We start from the raw sequence: 20,945 nt of genomic DNA, 5'->3' as shown, positions 1-20,945 counted from the left end.
CACTGTACTGTGTTGAGTTCACTCCGGGAGGGTTAGGCACTCAAACGCACGCACACACACACACACACACACACACACACACACACACACACACACACACACACACACACACACACACACATTCCATACATCAGTGTAGCATTTTAAACACTGCGAAGACATTGAAGTTCTTTCTGAGAAATGGTTACAGAGAGGGTAAAAGATCTGTCCTCAACAAGATCTGTCCCCAACAATATCTGTCACCAACAAGATCTGTCCCCAACAAGATCTGTCCCCAACAAGATCTGTCCCCAACAAGATCTGCCCCCAACAAGATCTGTCCCCAACAAGATCTGTCCCCAACAAGATCTGTCCTCAACAAGATCTGCCCTCAACAAGATCTGTCCCCAACAAGATCTGCCCTCAACAAGATCTGTCCCCAACAAGATCTGTCCCCAACAAGATCTGCCCCCAACAAGATCTGTCCCCAACAAGATCTGCCCTCAACAAGATCTGTCCCAACAAGATCTGTCCCCAACAAGATCTGTCCCCAACAAGATCTGCCCTCCACAATATTTGTCCCCAACAAGATCTGTCCCCAACAAGATCTACCCTCAACAAGATCTGCCCCCAACAAGATCTGGCCTCAACAAGATCTGTCCCCAACAAGATCTGTCCCCAACAAGATCTGTCCCCAACAAGATCTGTCCCCAACAAGATCTGCCCTCAACAAGATCTGTCCCCAACAAGATCTGTCCCCAACAAGATCTGCCCCCAACAAGATCTGTCCCCAACAAGATCTGCCCTCAACAAGATCTGTCCCCAACAAGATCTGTCCCCAACAAGATCTGTCCCCAACAAGATCTGCCCTCCACAATATTTGTCCCCAACAAGATCTGTCCCCAACAAGATCTGCCCTCAACAAGATCTGCCCCCAACAAGATCTGGCCTCAACAAGATCTGTCCCCAACAAGATCTGTCCCCAACAAGATCTGTCCCCAACAAGATCTGTCCCCAACAAGATCTGCCCCCAACAAGATCTGCCCTCAACAATATCTGTCCCCAACAAGATCTGCCCTCCACAAGATCTGTCCCCAACAATATCTGTCCCAAACAAGATCTGTCCTCAACAATATCTGTCCTCAACAATATCTGTCCTCAACAATATCTGTCCCCAACAAGATCTGTCCCCAACAAGATCTGTCCCCAACAAGATCTGTCCCCAACAAGATCTGTCTCCAACAATATCTGCCCTCCACAAGATCTGTCCCCAAAAATATCTGTCCTCAACAATATCTGTCCCCAACAAGATCTGTCCCCAACAAGATCTGTCCCCAACAAGATCTGCCCTCAACAAGATCTGCCCCCAACAAGATCTGCCCTCAACAAGATCTGTCCCCAACAAGATCTGTCCCCAACAATATCTGTCCCCAACAATATCTGTCCCCAACAATATCTGTCCCCAACAATATCTGTTCCCAACAAGATCTGTTCCCAACAATATCTGTCCCCAACAATATCTGTCCCCAACAATATCTGTCCTCAACAATATCTGCCCCCAACAAGATCTGTCCCCAACAAGATCTGTCCCCAACAATATCTGTCCCCAACAATATCTGTCCCCAACAATATCTGTCCCCAACAAGATCTGTCCCCAACAAGATCTGTCCCCAACAAGATCTGTCCCCAACAAGATCTGTCCCCAACAAGATCTGTCCCCAACAATATCTGTCCCCAACAAGATCTGTCCCCAACAAGATCTGTCCCCAACAATATCTGTCCCCAACAATATCTGTCCCCAACAAGATCTGCCCTCCACAAGATCTGCCCTCCACAAGATCTGCCCTCCACAAGATCTGCCATCCACAAGATCTGCCCTCCACAAGATCTGCCCTCCACAAGATCTGCCCTCCACAAGATCTGCCCTCCACAAGATCTGCCCTCAACAATATCTGTCCCCAACAAGGTCTGTCCCCAACAAGATCTGTCCCCAACAAGATCTGTCCCCAACAATATCTGTCCCCAACAAGATCTGTCCACAACAAGATCTGTCCCCAACAAGATCCGTCCCCAACAATATCTGCCCTCAACAAGATCCGTCCCCAACAATATCTGTCCCCAACAATATCTGCCCTCAACAAGATCTGCCCTCAACAATATCTGCCCTCAACAAGATCTGTCCCCAACAATATCTGCCCTCAACAAGATCTGTCCCCAACAATATCTGCCCTCAACAAGATCTGTCCCCAAAATATCTGTCCCCAACAATATCTGCCCTCAACAAGATCTGCCCTCAACAAGATCTGCACTCAACAAGATCTGTCCCCAACAAGATCTGCCCTCAACAAGATCTGCCCTCAACAATATCTGTCCCCAACAATATCTGCCCTCAACAATATCTGTCCCCAACAAGATCTGTCCCCAACAATATCTGCCCTCAACAATATCTGCCCTCAACAATATCTGTCCCCAACAAGATCTGTCCCCAACAATATCTGTCCCCAACAAGATCTGTCCCCAACAAGATCTGTCCTCAACAATATCTGCCCTCAACAATATCTGCCCTCAACAATATCTGTCCCCAACAATATATGCCCTCAACAAGATCTGTCCCCAACAATATCTGTCCTCAACAATATCTGTCCCCAACAAGATCTGTCCCCAACAAGATCTGTCCCCAACAAGATCTGTCCTCAACAAGATCTGTCCCCAACAAGATCTGCCCTCAACAATATCTGTCCCCAACAAGATCTGTCCCCAACAATATCTGCCCTCAACAATATCTGCCCTCAACAATATCTGCCCTCAACAATATCTGTCCCCAACAAGATCTGTCCCCAACAATATCTGTCCCCAACAATATCTGTCCCCAACAAGATCTGTCCCCAACAAGATCTGTCCCCAACAATATCTGCCCTCAACAAGATCTGTCCCCAACAATATCCGTCCCCAACAAGATCTGTCCCCAACAAGATCTGTCCCCAACAAGATCTGTCCCCAACAATATCTGTCCCCAACAATATCTGTCCCCAACAATATCTGTCCTCCACAAGATCTGCCCTCCACAAGATCTGCCCTCCACAAGATCTGCCCTCCACAAGATCTGCCCTCCACAAGATCTGCCCTCCACAAGATCTGCCCTCCACAAGATCTGCCCTCCACAAGATCTGCCCTCAACAATATCTGTCCCCAACAAGATCTGTCCCCAACAAGATCTGTCCCCAACAAGATCTGTCCCCAACAATATCTGTCCCCAACAATATCTGTCCCCAACAATATCTGTCCCGAACAATATCTGCCCTCAACAAGATCTGTCCCCAACAAGATCTGTCCCCAACAATATCTGCCCTCAACCAGATCTGTCCCCAACAATATCTGTCCCCAACAATATCTGCCCTCAACAAGATCTGCCCTCAACAATATCTGCCCTCAACAAGATCTGTCCCCAACAATATCTGCCCTCAACAAGATCTGTCCCCAACAATATCTGCCCTCAACAAGATCTGTCCCCAAAAATATATGTCCCCAACAATATCTGCCCTCAACAAGATCTGCCCTCAACAAGATCTGCACTCAACAAGATCTGTCCCCAACAATATCTGCCCTCAACAAGATCTGCCCTCAACAATATCTGTCCCCAACAATATCTGCCCTCAACAATATCTGTCCCCAACAAGATCTGTCCCCAACAATATCTGCCCTCAACAATATCTGCCCTCAACAAGATCTGTCCCCAACAAGATCTGTCCCCAACAATATCTGTCCCCAACAAGATCTGTCCCCAACAAGATCTGTCCTCAACAATATCTGCCCTCAACAATATCTGCCCTCAACAATATCTGTCCCCAACAAGATCTGTCCCCAACAATATCTGTCCCCAACAAGATCTGTCCCCAACAAGATCTGTCCCCAACAATATCTGCCCTCAACAAGATCTGTCCCCAACAATATCCGTCCCCAACAAGATCTGTCCCCAACAAGATCTGTCCTCAACAAGATCTGTCCTCAAGATGATCCGTCCTCAATATTATCTATCCTCAAAATTATCTGTCCTCAAGATGATCTATCCTCAAGATCTGCTGCCTCAAGATGCTCCCTGTACGTGTTCTACACAAATAAAAACTGAATATCCAATATTAGTTACTGTGTGTCTGTGTCCCTCACGTGCATACATTTGGTTGAATCATTGCTGTATTTTACAACTTGCCCCAAACAAGGTTTTTGAAATAAATTAAATAAATATTGTCTGTGTGAATGAAAAAGTAAAAAGGTAAGGTGCTGTTGTCATAAACAGACATTTCAGAGTTGGATAGTATCATTCACTCATTTTACTGTGTCTCAGTATTGTGTCTCAGTACTAATTTGTCTCAGTACAGTGTCTCAGTACAGTGTCTCAGTACTACCGTGTCTCAGTACTACCGTGTCTCAGTACTACCGTGTCTCAGTACTACGTTGTCTCAGTATTACCTTGTCTCAGTACTACCTTGTCTCAGTACCACCGTGTCTCAGTACTACCATGTCTCAGTACTACCTTGTCTCAGTACCACCATGTCTCAGTACAGTGTCTCAGTACTACGTTGTCTCAGTACTACCTTGTCTCAGTACTACCTTGTCTCAGTACCACCTTGTCTCAGTACTACTGTGTCTCAGTACCACCGTGTCTCAGTACCACCTTGTCTCAGTACTACCGTGTCTCAGTACTACCGTGTCTCAGTACTACCATGTCTCAGTACTACCTTGTCTCAGTACCACCATGTCTCAGTACAGTGTCTCAGTACTACCGTGTCTCAGTACTACCGTGTCTCAGTACCACCTTGTCTCAGTACTACTGTGTCTCAGTACCACCGTGTCTCAGTACAGTGTCTCAGTACTACCGTGTCTCAGTACTACCATGTCTCAGTACCACCATGTCTCAGTACAGTGTCTCAGTACTACCGTGTCTCAGTACTACCGTGTCTCAGTACAGTGTCTCAGTACTACCTTGTCTCAGTACAGTGTCTCAGTACTACCGTGTCTCAGTACTACCATGTCTCAGTACTACCTTGTCTCAGTACCACCATGTCTCAGTACAGTGTCTCAGTACTACCGTGTCTCAGTACTACCGTGTCTCAGTACTACCGTGTCTCAGTACTACCTTGTCTCAGTACCACCATGTCTCAGTACAGTGTCTCAGTACTACCGTGTCTCAGTACCACCGTGTCTCAGTACAGTGTCTCAGTACTACCGTGTCTCAGTACCACCGTGTCTCAGTACAGTGTCTCAGTACTACCGTGTCTCAGTACTACCATGTCTCAGTACTACCTTGTCTCAGTACCACCATGTCTCAGTACAGTGTCTCAGTACTACCGTGTCTCAGTACCACCGTGTCTCAGTACAGTGTCTCAGTACTACCGTGTCTCAGTACCACCGTGTCTCAGTACAGTGTCTCAGCACCACCGTGTCTCAGTACCACCGTGTCTCAGTACCACCGTGTCTCAGTACCACCGTGTCTCAGTACCACCGTGTCTCGGTACCACCGTGTCTCAGTACCACCGTGTCTCAGTACAGTTTCTCAGTACCACCGTGTCTCAGTACTACCGTGTCTCAGTACTACCGTGTCTCAGTACTACCGTGTCTCAGTACAGTGTCTCAGTACCACCGTGTCTCAGTACAGTGTCTCAGTACTACCGTGTCTCAGTACTACCGTGTCTCAGTACAGTGTCTCAGTACTACCGTGTCTCAGTACTACCGTGTCTCAGTACAGTGTCTCAGTACCACCGTGTCTCAGTACAGTGTCTCAGTACTACCGTGTCTCAGTACCACCGTGTCTCAGTACAGTTTCTCAGTACCACCGTGTCTCAGTACAGTTTCTCAGTACCACAGTGTCTCAGTACTACCGTGTCTCAGTACCACCGTGTCTCAGTACTACCGTGTCTCAGTACCACCGTGTCTCAGTACAGTTTCTCAGTACCACAGTGTCTCAGTACTACCGTGTCTCAGTACCACCGTGTCTCAGTACAGTTTCTCAGTACCACAGTGTCTCAGTACTACCGTGTCTCAGTACCACCGTGTCTCAGTACTACCGTGTCTCAGTACCACCGTGTCTCAGTACCACCGTGTCTCAGTACAGTGTCTCAGTACCACCGTGTCTCAGTACAGTTTCTCAGTACCACCGTGTCTCAGTACTACCGTGTCTCAGTACTACCGTGTCTCAGTACCACCGTGTCTCAGTACTACCGTGTCTCAGTACCACCGTGTCTCAGTACTACCGTGTCTCAGTACTACCGTGTCTCAGTACTACCGTGTCTCAGTACCACCGTGTCTCAGTACCACCGTGTCTCAGTACAGTGTCTCAGTACTACTGTGTCTCAGTACTACTGTGTCTCAGTACAGTGTCTCAGTACAGTGTCTCAGTACCACCATGTCTCAGTACAGTGTCTCAGTACTACTGTGTCTCAGTACAGTGTCTCAGTACAACTGTGTCTCAGTACAGTGTCTCAGTACAGTGTCTCAGTACAGTGTCTCAGTAATACCATGTCTCAGTACAGTGTCTCAGTACTACTGTGTCTCAGTACAGTGTCTCAGTACAGTGTCTCAGTACTACTATGTCTCAGTACAGTGTCTCAGTACAGTGTCTCAGTACCACCATGTCTCAGTACAGTGTCTCAGTACTACTGTGTCTCAGTACAGTGTCTCAGTACCACCGTGTCTCAGTACCAGTGTCTCAGTACAGTGTCTCAGTACTACCGTGTCTCAGTACCACCGTGTCTCAGTACCACCGTGTCTCAGTACTACCGTGTCTCAGTACCACCGTGTCTCAGTACTACCGTGTCTCAGTACCACCGTGTCTCAGCACCACCGTGTCTCAGTACCACCGTGTCTCAGTACCACCGTGTCTCAGCACCACCGTGTCTCAGTACCACCGTGTCTCAGTACCACCGTGTCTCAGCACCACCGTGTCTCAGTACCACCGTGTCTCAGTACCACCGTGTCTCAGCACCACCGTGTCTCAGTACCACCGTGTCTCAGTACTACCGTGTCTCAGCACCACCGTGTCTCAGTACTACCGTGTCTCAGTACTACCGTGTCTCAGTACTACAGTGTCTCAGTACTACCGTGTCTCAGTACTACCGTGTCTCAGCACCACCGTGTCTCAGCACTACCGTGTCTCAGTACCACCGTGTCTCAGTACAATGTCTCAGTACTACCGTGTCTCAGTACCACCGTGTCTCAGTACTACCGTGTCTCAGTACCACCGTGTCTCAGTACAGTGTCTCAGTACCACCGTGTCTCAGCACCACCGTGTCTCAGTACCACCGTGTCTCAGTACCACCGTGTCTCAGCACCACCGTGTCTCAGTACCACCGTGTCTCAGTACTACCGTGTCTCAGCACCACCGTGTCTCAGTACTACCGTGTCTCAGTACTACCGTGTCTCAGTACTACAGTGTCTCAGTACTACCGTGTCTCAGCACTACCGTGTCTCAGTACCACCGTGTCTCAGTACAATGTCTCAGTACTACCGTGTCTCAGTACCACCGTGTCTCAGTACTACCGTGTCTCAGTACCACCGTGTCTCAGTACCACCGTGTCTCAGTACAGTGTCTCAGTACAGTGTCTCAGTACTACCGTGTCTCAGTACCACCGTGTCTCAGTACTACCGTGTCTCAGTACCACCGTGTCTCAGTACAGTGTCTCAGTACAGTGTCTCAGTACTACCGTGTCTCAGTACCACCGTGTCTCAGTACTACCGTGTCTCAGTACCACCGTGTCTCAGTACCACCATGTCTCAGTACCACCGTGTCTCAGTACCACCATGTCTCAGCACCACCGTGTCTCAGTACCACCGTGTCTCAGTACCACCGTGTCTCAGTACCACCGTGTCTCAGTACCACCGTGTCTCAGTACTACCGTGTCTCAGTACCACCGTGTCTCAGTACCACCGTGTCTCAGTACCACCGTGTCTCAGTACTACCGTGTCTCAGTACCACCGTGTCTCAGTACCACCGTGTCTCAGTACCACCATGTCTCAGTACCACCGTGTCTCAGTACCACCGTGTCTCAGTACAGTGTCTCAGTACAGTGTCTCAGTACCACCGTGTCTCAGTACCACCGTGTCTCAGTACCACCGTGTCTCAGTACTACCGTGTCTCAGTACCACCATGTCTCAGTACAGTGTCTCAGTACTACTGTGTCTAAGTCATTTTGTAAATATTGATCTCCTAATTCTTCCTGATATTTTATACTGGGGAATATTAAATGAGAATGTCACTATTTAGGAACATAATATGTATATTTGATGTAAATGGCATGTTGTAGAAGGTTCCAGACACTTTTTCTTACATTTTCACTTGGTTTTTGAAAAATGTACCCAAGCAGCGAGTTACTTGCTGAGCCTCAAATTAGATACATATTAGGTTCCAAAATAGTGACATTCTCTTTTAATATAGATGCTATACAGCCCAAAAACACAAAGACAGTGTTGAATTCTAAAATCCAAATAAAGTCACAGTCTTGATCTCTGAGTCCCTCTCTTGACCAGGTCCCATATGGCTCTGTTCAAAAGCAGTACACAAGTCAGGCACTTTTGAAGATACGCCCCCAGTTAAAGTGTTCAGAGTTGTTCTCGGTCTCTCTCTCTGACTGGCCAGAACCACAGCCTTTAAAGCAGTTTGTATCCAACTGTCAAGTGTAGGCTATAATAAGCAAACCCCATTAAGCACACCAACACAAACCACACAAAATACACACACATGACACAAATCAAAACTTGAGATCTCTCTTTCTCACGCACGCACGCAAACACACAAACGCACGCACGCACGCACGCACGCACGCACGCAAACACACACAACACACACACACACACACACGCACGCACGCACACACACACACACACACACGCACGCACGCACGCACGCAAACACACACACACACACACACACACACACACACACACACACACACACACACACACACACATCTATATCAAAGTGCACACCCTCGCACATGTTCCTCTCCATTTCAAAAGGAACTAATTAAGATGAAGACACCTAAAGAGACAGAGCTCCTTTGAGCCCATAAAAGAGTTGGAGAGGTTCTTTCTCCTCGGACTGAGTGGGGATCCATTTCCTCCAGGGCTGATGAGATGAGCGAGAGAGCAGTGGAGAGAGTAAAGACCAGCAGTATGTCCCAAATGGCATCCTATTTCCTATATAGTGCACTACTTTGACCAGGGCTGTAAGGACACCGACATACAAGTAGTGCACCATAAAGGCAATAGGGTGCAATTTGGGACGCAGTCCGGATAGATGGATGCGCTTCAGACTGAAGAGAGGAAGTCAAAGACAGGAGGACACCCAGGAAGATGTGAACACCCAACTGAGAACACCCAGGAAGACTCATCCCCCATCCCTCCATCTTATCCCTCCACCAGCCTGCCAGACTGTAGGTGCCTGGGGCCTGGAGCTCAGCCCAGCCTGTAGGTGCCTGGGGCCTGGAGCTCAGCCCAGCCTGTAGGTGCCTGGGGCACGGAGCTCAGCCCAGCCTGTAGGTGCCTGGGACACGGAGCTCAGCCCAGCCTGTAGGTGCCTGGGGCCTGGAGCTCAGCCCAGCCTGTAGGTGCCTGGGGCCTGGAGCTCAGCCCAGCCCGTAGGTGCCTGGGGCCTGGAGCTCAGCCCAGCCCGTAGGTGCCTGGGGCACGGAGCTCAGCCCAGCCTGTAGGTGCCTGGGGCACCCAGCCTGAGGTGCCTGGGGCCTGGAGCTCAGCCCAGCCTGTAGGTGCCTGGGGCACGGAGCTCAGCCCAGCCTGTAGGTGCCTGGGGCCTGGAGCTCAGCCCAGCCTGTAGGTGCCTGGGGCCTGGAGCTCAGCCCAGCCTGTAGGTGCCTGGGGCACGGAGCTCAGCCCAGCCTTGTGAGGAGAGGAGATGAGATGACAGACCACGAAGCTGCAGCTAACAACCACAGAAATGAGCATGGCCATACAAGCCAGCTCTGATTCCCAGAGACCAAACAAATGTTTCATCATGATTTCATGGCTAGCCTCTCACATCTTTATTGCATGACATTCATTAAAAAGCTCTTCCCTTCCTGCTAATTAATCACAGACATGCTGCTGAGCAGAGCAGGCTGGCGGTCTCTGTAGTAGGCTATTTTGAGAAAAGATGGCTCACTTAGGGTTTATGTAACCCTCCCCCAAACCCCACCCCATCTTTCAGTAAGGGAGTTGGAGAGTTAGAAGTAAGAGGGAAATATGAGTCATCTGAAGCTATAACATTTATTTTAAAAGCTTCATTATTTTAAATGTACAGTTTTCCTTTTAAGTTTCGGGCCCTGCAGTGGTTTCTCTCTTTCAATTGGATTTAAAAAATAATAATCAGTCAGTCTCTTATCTCTCTCTCTCTCTTTAAAATCCAGAGGGGGGTGGAGGAGGTGGGGGGGGGCTCTGGTTCTCTGGGAATGTAGGGATGGATTCCATGGGAGGGAATATATTAAACATTTAACATTAAGACATGGGTTGCATCACAAATGGCACCTTATTCCCTATATAGTGCACTACTTTTGACCAGGACCCATACGGCCCATAGGGCTCTGGTCAAAAGCAGTGCATATATAGGGAATAGGATGCCATTCAGGACGTAGATTAGACATGATGAATGATTCTGTTCTACATCCAAGGGAACTCCGTCAAGGCTTGTTTAAATAAAGGCAATCAAGTCGTTATGACTTCCAGTACCAGTAGGCTTCATATCAAGTCCTCTGGTCCCCTCCACCTAACCAGTCCACCCCAATCACCAGGAGGGCCTAACACTAACCAGTAAATCTCAATCACCAGGAGGGCCTAACACTAACCAGTCCACCTCAATCACCAGGAGGGCCTAACACTAACCAGTCCACCTCAATCACCAGGAGGGCCTTACCCTAACCCTCCACCTCCATCACCAGGAAGGCCTAACCCTCACCCTAACACTCCATCACCAGGAAGGCCTACCCCTCACCCCTAACCCTAACACTCCATCACCAGGAAGGCCTACCCCTCACCCTAACCCTCCACCTCCATCACCAGGAAGGCCTACCCCTCATCCTATCCTAACACTCCATCAAGGAAGGCCTACCCCTCCAACCCTCCACCTCCATCACCAGGAAGGCCTACCCCTCATCCTAACCCTAACCCTCCACCTCAATCACCATCACCAGGAAGGCCTACCCCTCATCCTAATCCTAACCCAATCACCAGGAAGGCCCTCCCCTAACCTCCATCACACAGGAAGGCCTACCCCACCCTAACCCTAACCCTCCACCTCAATCACCAGGAAGGCCTACCCCTCACCCTAACCCTAACCCTCCACCTCAATCACCAGGAAGGCCTACCCCTCACCCTAACCCTCCACCTCAATCACCAGGAAGGCCTACCCCTCACCCTAACCCTCCACCTCAATCACCAGGAAGGCCTACCCCTCACCCTAACCCTCCACCTCAGACACCAGGAAGGCCTACCCCTCACCCTAACCCTCCACCTCAATCACCAGGAAGGCCTACCCCTCACCCTAACCCTAACCCTCCACCTCAATCACCAGGAAGGCCTACCCCTCACCCTAACCCTAACCCTCCACCTCAATCACCAGGAAGGCCTACCCCTCACCCTAACCCTCTACCTCAATCACCAGGAAGGCCTACCCATCACCCTAACCCTCCACCTCAATCACCAGGAAGGCCTACCGCTCACCCTAACCCTCCACCTCAATCACCAGGAAGGCCTACCCCTCACCCTAACCCTAACCCTCCACCTCAATCACCAGGAAGGCCTACCCCTCACCCTAACCCTCCACCTCAATCACCAGGAAGGCCTACCCCTCACCCTAACCCTCCACCTCAATCACCAGGAAGGCCTACCCCTCACCCTAACCCTCCACCTCAATCACCAGGAAGGCCTACCCCTCACCCTAACCCTCCACCTCAATCACCAGGAAGGCCTACCCCTCAACCCTCCACCTCACACCAGGAAGGCCTAACCCTAACCCTCCACCTCAATCACCAGGAAGGCCTACCCCTCACCCTAACCCTCCACCTCAATCACCAGGAAGGCCTACCCCTCACCCTAACCCTCCACCTCAATCACCAGGAAGGCCTACCCCACCCTAACCCTAACCCTCCACCTCAATCACCAGGAAGGCCTACCCCTCACCCTAACCCTAACCCTCCACCTCAATCACCAGGAAGGCCTACCCCTCACCCTAACCCTCCACCTCAATCACCAGGAAGGCCTACCCCTCACCCTAACCCTCCACCTCAATCACCAGGAAGGCCTACCCCTCACCCTAACCCTCCACCACCATCAGATCTTCAGATGTAGGATCTTAATTTGACGACCCTGTTGCAATGTAGGATATTTAAAACTTGTACTTGTATTTGATGTTTAAAAAGTAATTTCCACTACACAAATGTCCATGAATTATTATCCACATTTCCTGATGCTGCAGGAAATTATTTTCCTTTTTTAGCAAACTGGCTAAAATGAAGAACCTACATCTGAACCTGTCTGGCATTAGGAACAGATTCTCCTGCCACTGATACATTTTTCTTTCCTCTCACAGATGATGTCAAAAGACTCCGGAGCAGAGCATTCCAGTCCCAGGGGGACTTTCTGTTTCTGTGAAGGATGGATGGGATGGGTTTGATTTCCCTGTGACACTGTAAGTTGAGTCCGGGACCTCTGTCTGTTTATTCTAGGATGGTATCAGAATATGAATCTCTGTACAGAGGAAGTGGGATAGTATCCACCAACACACACACACACACACACACACACACACCGGAGCACGCACACACACACAGGCACTTTACACAGGTATGCATGAATGCACAAACAGTAAATTGGCCAACAACAATATATAAACAACACAAAAAGAAAGGCTAGCAAACCAACAAATCAACAGTCTGCATCACTGGGCCGTGTGCATCTTCCATAACACAACAGAAACATACAGACCAACAAATCAACAGTCTGCATCACTGGGCCGTGTGCATCTTCCATAACACAACAGAAACATACAGACCAACAAATCAACAGTCTGCATCACTGGGCCGTGTGCATCTTCCATAACACAACAGAAACATACAGACCAACAAATCAACAGTCTGCATCACTGGGCCGTGTGCATCTTCCATAACACAACAGAAACATACAGACCAACAAATCAACAGTCTGCATCACTGGGCCGTGTGCACCTTCCATAACACAACAGAAACATACAGACCAACAAATCAACAGTCTGCATCACTGGGCCGTGTGCACCTTCCATAACACAACAGAAACATACAGACCAACAAATCAACAGTCTGCATCACTGGGCCGTGTGCATCTTCCATAACACAACAGAAACATACAGACCAACAAATCAACAGTCTGCATCACTGGGCCGTGTGCATCTTCCATAACACAACAGAAACATACAGACCAACAAATCAACAGTCTGCATCACTGGGCCGTGTGCACCTTCCATAACACAACAGAAACATACACACCAACAAATCAACAGTCTGAATCACTGGGCCGTGTGCATCTTCCATAACACAACAGAAACATACAGACCAACAAATCAACAGTCTGCACTGGGCTTCCTTCCATAACACAACAGAAACATACAGACCAACAAATCAACAGTCTGCATCACTGGGCCGTGAAACATACAGACACAAACATACAGACCAACAAATCAACAGTCTGCATCACTGGGCCGTGTGCACCTTCCATAACACAACAGAAACATACAGACCAACAAATCAACAGTCTGCATCACTGGGCCGTGTGCACCTTCCATAACACAACAGAAACATACAGACCAACAAATCAACAGTCTGCATCACTGGGCCGTGTGCACCTTCCATAACACAACAGAAACATACAAGAGCAGGAATCCACAGCACACTCAATTAGCGGGAGTCAAAATGTATTCCACAACACAACGTAGCATGACGTTCAGCAGGACTCACACCATCTCAGCTGTTACTCAATATGTAAATCCACTTTTTAGTAAAAGCCAGGAAGTGTGGTTCAGGTGATTCAAGAATGACAGCAGAGAGCTCAGGAAGGTTTCTGGTTTCTGTTTGACAGTGCACAGCAAAGGCCAGGTCAGGACTATTATAACAACACCCATGCCTCTGTGTGTGTGTGTGTGTGTGTGTGTGTGTGTGTGTGTGTGTGTGTGTGTGTGTGTGTGTGTGTGTGTGTGTGTGTGTGTGTGTGTGTGGCAGGTATGGTATGGTATGGTAAATCAATACTATGTGTGGCTGGCTGTCCAAGACAATTACACACACATAATCCATAAGGACACCTTTATTCCTGTCGAACCTAAACACAAGAGGATTTACAGCTGTAACGCTTCAAACACACACACTCACACACCCCATGTTCAAACCATGATCAAACACAAACAGTATGGCACACATTGTGCAGGGTGCATCATGTCTTCAGCAGGACTCTCTCACCAACCTCAGCAGCACAGCAGCGTTGAGTGGAGCTGCGTTCCCCCACTTGAAGTGTATTGAAATGTGTCTGTGTTCATATCAAAGCTGAGGCAGAGTAGAGGTGACTGAAGGAGTGCTGCAGACTAGGCTTGCATCCCAAATAGCACTTTATTCCCTTACAGTGCACTACTTTTGACCAGGGCACAGAGGACTCTATTCAAAAGTAGTACACTAAATGGAATAGGGGGGCAGTTGGGACACGGACTAGAACTCACAGTTCTGCCTGAGAACCCCCTGCGCTCCACCCCCCTACCAGATTTCTCACGCACTCCCCTCCCGAAACCCTCCACACTCCCCCACTTCAAGCCGTACACCTACACCCTCCACCCTCTGAGCCGTACAACAACACCCTCCACACTCTGAGCTGTACACCAACACCCTCCACACTCTGGTCCGTACACCAACACCCTCCACACTCTGGTCCGTACACCAACACCCTCCACACTCTGGGCCATACACCAACACCCTCCACACTCCCAGCACCACCCGCCTTCCTCACACAACACACTTGGTAAGTAAGAAGCATAAGGAGGAAAGGAGAAGCATTTTAAGGAGGAAATGAGACAAGGACATTTCCATGAGAATTCCTCAAAATAAATGTTGTTCCTGTTTTGTGACGAGTGAAATGTTCAGTTGGACGAGAAAGGGACCTGCTGTAAGAAGGTTGCTGACTGATTGACGACTGACAGACTGACAGAGAGTAAAGGTGGAGAAGCATTACTATCTACAGGTAACTGCCAAAATAAAGGAAACACCAACATAAAGTGTCTGAATAGGACGTTGGGCATCACGAGCCAGAACAGCTTCAATGCACCTTGGCATAGATTTTGCAAGTGTCTGGAACTCTATTGGAGGGATGCAACACCATTATTCCACAAGAAATTCCATAATTTGGTGTTTTGTTGACGGTGGTGGAAAACGGTGTTTCAGGAGCCGCTCCAGAATCTCCCATATGTGTTCAATTGGGTTGAGATCTGGTGTCTAAGATGACCAGGGCATATGGTTTACATCATTTTCATGCTCATCAAACCATTCAGTGACCACTCGTGCCCTGCGAATGGGGGCATTGTCATCCTATGGGGGCATAGCCATGGTAGCCAAAATAATCGGTATCTGGGCCTGCCCAGCATTTTTATACACGACCCTAAGCATGATAGGATGTTAATTGCTTAGGAACTGCTCAGGAACGACACCTGTATGGAAGAACCTGCTTTCAATATACTTTATATCCCTCATTTACCCAAGTGTTTCCTTTATTTTGGCAGTTATCTGTATGTGTAAATTAAGATCTAGCTAGAAAGAGAAGATCCAGTGAGAAAAAGATACTGTAGATAGTGAAAACAGAGAGTAGAAATAGAGGTGTAGTGAAAATGGCCTCCGAGGGAAGAGAGTGAAGCGCAAGACTTGAATAGGACTAGGCTATAGCGAGAGAACTTATGAGATAAACTGTAGCATGATAATACTGCTCAGTTAAGGTCATGTATAAACTGTAGCATGATAATACTGCTCAGTTAAGGTCATGTATAAACTGTAGCATGATAATACTGCTCAGTTAAGGTCATGTATAAACTGTAGCATGATAATACTGCTCAGTTAAGGTCATGTATAAACTGTAGCATGATAATACTGCTCAGTTAAGGTCATGTATAAACTATAGCATGATAATAATGCTCAGTTAAGGTCATGTATAAACTATAGCATGATAATAATGCTCAGTTAAGGTCATGTATAAACTATAGCATGATAATAATGCTCAGTTAAGGTCATGTATAAACTGTAGCATGATAATAATGCTCAGTTAAGGTCATGTATAAACTATAGCAGGATAATAATGCTCAGTTAAGGTCATGTATAACTGTAGCATGATAATAATGCTCAGTTAAGGTCATGTATAAACTATAGCAGGATAATAATGCTCAGTTAAGGTCATGTATAAACTGTAGCATGATAATAATGCTCAGTTAAGGTCATGTATAACTGTAGCATGATAATAATGCTCAGTTAAGGTCATGTATAAACTGTAGCATGATAATACTGCTCAGTTAAGGTCATGTATAACTGTAGCATGATAATAATGCTCAGTTAAGGTCATGTATAGGTTATGTCTCATATCATAGAAAACGAGGCACTTTACCCTATTACAGTTACATTACATGAATTATTATGACGTGGAAAATCTTATTTCTGACTGCTTGAGGTTAAGGGAAGGAGAGAGTGTTAGTCCCCAGACAGAGAGAAAGGGAGAGGGATTGGGAGAGGATAGGGAGAGAGAACAGAGAGAGCTCCCCATGGGCCCACGGACCTTCAAACTGCATCGCACCCAGCACACACTACACACTCCTCCTACTCACATAGTCCATGGTATCCTCAACGTTCCACTGATGACAGGAAGCAGACAGGAGGGAGGGAGAGAGGAAGTCAAACACAGAACAGCATAGATGGAACAAAAAAAAGATAGAACTTTTTTTTCTCTGTAGGTAAGAAAAGGGCCATAGGCCATCCTACAGGCACTGCAACAGCGGCATGCTCAGTCTCCAGGTGATTAGTGACTGGAAGACTGGGAGAGGAAACTAGAGGGGGAGGGAAAGGGTTAACATGCAGTAATGGATACAGGTAGATGGGTGGAGGGAGGGTGGTTGCTCTCCACAGCCCCACCTAGTGAGCAGGGGAGCACAGCTCCTAGTCCTGAGGGGCAATCTGTGTTGGTTGGGACATCCCTGCTGGTGTACTTGCTGTGTGGGTTTATCGATCAGGGGAAGAGAATTATCAAAAGACAATCCAGATAACTTACCTGCAACATCATTCCAGCCTCTTGCAAACATGTACTGTGTCTGAAAACATGTCAATATGTATATCCCAACCCTTGACAAAACATAAAGGTTCCCAACAAATTCATCATTCTTAGAAAGTGGCCTGCATGGTTTTGAGACACAAATCGACTACCTTGTTATTCCATTGGTATCATTGATGCTTTTTGTTCAGATATTTCAGATGGCCAATAGTGGGTGACATCCAAGCCAGGATGAGATTATATGAACCAACACAAAAAGGAAGATAAGAAATAACAAGAAAAATCCTCTGAGCTATAGGGTGTAGGAAGTAACTCTGAAGTCTATGTCGGTCTTCAATGGGCTGATGATAACAAGCTCTCATCATCTAGAGAGAAAGAAAGTGGGGGAGAGTGTGTGTGTATGTCTGTCTGTGTCAGTGTGTCTATCTGTGTGTGTGTGTGTGTGTGTATGTCACTGAGAAACAGAGAGAGAGAGAGACAGAGTGAGAGAGAGACAGAGAGACAGACAGAGAGACAGACAGAGACACAGACAGAAGTAGAGAGAGAGACACCCATAGCTACTGGCTGGTGGTTTAGCTGTCCTGTGCTGATGTAATGTGCCTGTCAGTGAGTTGAGATTACATTTCACCTTCAGAGGTTAGAGCCCTTTTGCTTATTCAGCAGCCAGTCTGGAGATTACATTTTTATTTTTTTGCCGTGAGGTACCTGCACCACCTATTCCCTTCATTCACACTTCCCTTTGAAATAAAGCTGGCTAGAGCCCCTTAAACCCTACAGCCCCCTCCCAGCCACCCTCCTAGGCTCGCCCCCTCCATTCCAGACTCACCCAGTAGAGGCTATTTCTCTTCTGAGTAAAGGCAGTAATGGCTGATGGAGATTTGATTTTGATTCTCTCTCTCTCTCTCTCTCTCTCTCTCTCTCTCTCTCTCTCTCTCTCTCAACACACAGCAGGTACCACAGAATAATTGATTCAGAGACACAGGGCATTTGTATTCTGCTCCACGACCTTGCTGACTAACGGAAAATAAAAGACGAAGGGGCACACTCCTTTTTCTAGATTCTTAAAAATGAGCCTTAAACAAGGGCTTCAGGGCGGGCAGACCAGGGGTGCAGTGCTAGTCCCCTATTGGAAGTGCAGGTTATGCACTAAATCAAGGAAAGATGCATCATCATAGCACAGCGAACGCTAAGGACAATAAACAGTCTGAGAAACAGTCTCTGTTTCATAAAGTAAGTACTGTGTTTCTTCACTACAAGGATTCTGTCTGGAGTTTAGAGCGAGCCATAATCGTAACATATTCCAGTTGTACTTTGTGATCACACACTATTTCCTTAGTAGCAGTCTTAGTAGCTCGGAAGAAAAACTATAGAATGGGATAAGCTATTTCAGAAACGAAAGTGCCATCCTAAAAACACCTCAGAAAGAGATACTGACTTTCTGTAGCATTAGTTGTGGCATTACATGTGATACTAGATGTAATATTAGATGTGATATTAGATTTAATATTAGATGTGATATTAGATGTGATATTAGATGTGATATTAGATGTGATATTACATGTGATACTAGATGTGATATTAGATGTGATACTAGATGTGATATTAGATGTGATACTAGATGTAATATTAGATGTGATATTAGATCTAATATTAGATGTGATACTAGATGTAATATTAGATGTGATACTAGATGTAATATTAGATGTGATACTAGATGTAATATTAGATGTGATACTAGATGTAATATTAGATGTGATACTAGATGTAATATTAGATGTGATATTAGATGTGATACTAGATTTAATATTAGATGTGATACTAGATGTAATATTAGATGTGATATTAGATGTGATACTAGATTTAATATTAGATGTGATACTAGATGTAATATTAGATGTGATACTAGATGTAATATTAGATGTGATACTAGATGTAATATTAGATGTGATACTAGATGTAATATTAGATGTGATACTAGATGTAATATTAGATGTGATATTAGATCTAATATTAGATGTGATACTAGATGTGATATTAGATCTAATATTAGATGTGATATTAGATCTAATATTACATGTGATACTAGATGTAATATTAGATGTGATACTAGATGTAATATTAGATGTGATATTAGATGTGATATTAGATGTGATACTAGATGTAATATTAGATGTGATATTAGATCTAATATTAGATGTGATATTAGATGTGATACTAGATGTAATATTAGATGTGATATTAGATCTAATATTAGATGTGATACTAGATCTAATATTAGATGTGATACTAGATCTAATATTAGATGTGATATTAGATCTAACATTAGATGTGATATTAGATCCAATATTCGATGTGACATTAGATGTGACATTACATGTGATATTAGATGTAATATTAGATGTGATATTAGATCTAATATTAGATGTGATACTAGATGTGATATTAGATCTAATATTAGATGTGATGTTAGAGGTAATATTAGATGTGATATTAGATGTGATATTAGATCTAATATTAGATGTGATATTAGATGTGATATTACATGTAATATTAGATGTGATATTAGATGTGATACTAGATGTAATCTTAGATGTGATATTAGATCTAATATTAGATGTGATATTAGATCTAATATTAGATGTGATATTAGATCTATTATTACATGTGATACTAGATGTAATATTAGATGTGATATTAGATCTAATATTAGATGTGATACTAGATGTGATATTAGATCTAATATTAGATGTGATACTAGATCTAACATTAGATGTGATATTAGATCCAATATTCGATGTGACATTAGATGTGACATTACATGTGATATTAGATGTAATATTAGATGTGATATTAGATCTAATATTAGATGTGATACTAGATGTGATATTAGATCTAATATTAGATGTGATGTTAGAGGTAATATTAGATGTGATATTAGATCTAATATTAGATGTGATACTAGATCTAACATTAGATGTGATATTAGATCCAATATTCGATGTGACATTAGATGTGACATTATATGTGATACTAGATGTGATATTAGATGTGATGTTAGAGGTAATATTAGATGTGATATTAGATGTAATATTAAATGTGACATTAGATGTGACATTACATGTGATATTAGATGTAATATTAGATGTGACATTACATGTGACATTACATGTGACATTATATTGAATATTAGATGGGATATTAGATGTGATATGGCAAACATCGTAGTTGAGAGTACTCCCCCTAAACAGAACACTTCAAATGTGTTTATCAGAAATATCTTAGCTGGAGGCTATGTCATCACATAACACAAATTATCTCCACAACCCATAAAAACACTTGACCACAGAGTCAATAACCGAAGACGAGTGAAGGGAAAAGATTGACACATTCTCATTACACAGTGAACCATGAGAAAATAGTGTGCATTTGACTTAAGTTGAGTGGAATTGAGTGGAAAAGCTCTTTGATAGAATGTGTTGTGAGTCTTGACTCTAGTTTTTAAAGGAGTAGGTGGTGGGAATGTGAGGTGTAGGTGTGGGGGCGGTACTGAACTCTATACTACCTTGCAGCCTTGGAGTAGCTGCCAGTCTCAGCATCCTTCTTTGGGTGAGGTCACGACTGTGAGACGGTGGCCCCTGAGGGACAAACTGAACACATCAAAGGCCCTTTAG

General features: G+C 45.8%; 1 protein-coding gene across 11 annotated transcripts in view; it reads right to left on the bottom strand.

The window, feature by feature from the left end:
- The window catches only part of ptprfa (protein tyrosine phosphatase receptor type Fa), a 384,726-nt gene that overhangs the window by 70,749 nt on the left and 293,032 nt on the right, over nt 1–20,945 (bottom strand). For 7 of the 11 annotated variants that reach the window (XM_042322293.1, XM_042322292.1, XM_042322296.1 and 4 more), the window contains one exon: nt 16,835–16,861. The exons of the other annotated variants lie outside the window; for them this stretch is intronic. In XM_042322293.1, coding sequence (XP_042178227.1) covers nt 16,835–16,861 — 27 coding nt within the window. The remainder of the gene's footprint in view (nt 1–16,834; nt 16,862–20,945) is intronic. 11 annotated transcript variants of the gene reach the window in all.

Source organism: Oncorhynchus tshawytscha, linkage group LG05 (assembly GCF_018296145.1).
Source record: "Oncorhynchus tshawytscha isolate Ot180627B linkage group LG05, Otsh_v2.0, whole genome shotgun sequence".
NCBI classification, from domain to species: domain Eukaryota; kingdom Metazoa; phylum Chordata; class Actinopteri; order Salmoniformes; family Salmonidae; genus Oncorhynchus; species Oncorhynchus tshawytscha.
Note: the sequence above shows the minus strand (reverse complement) of the source record. Positions and strands in the feature narration are given on the sequence as shown.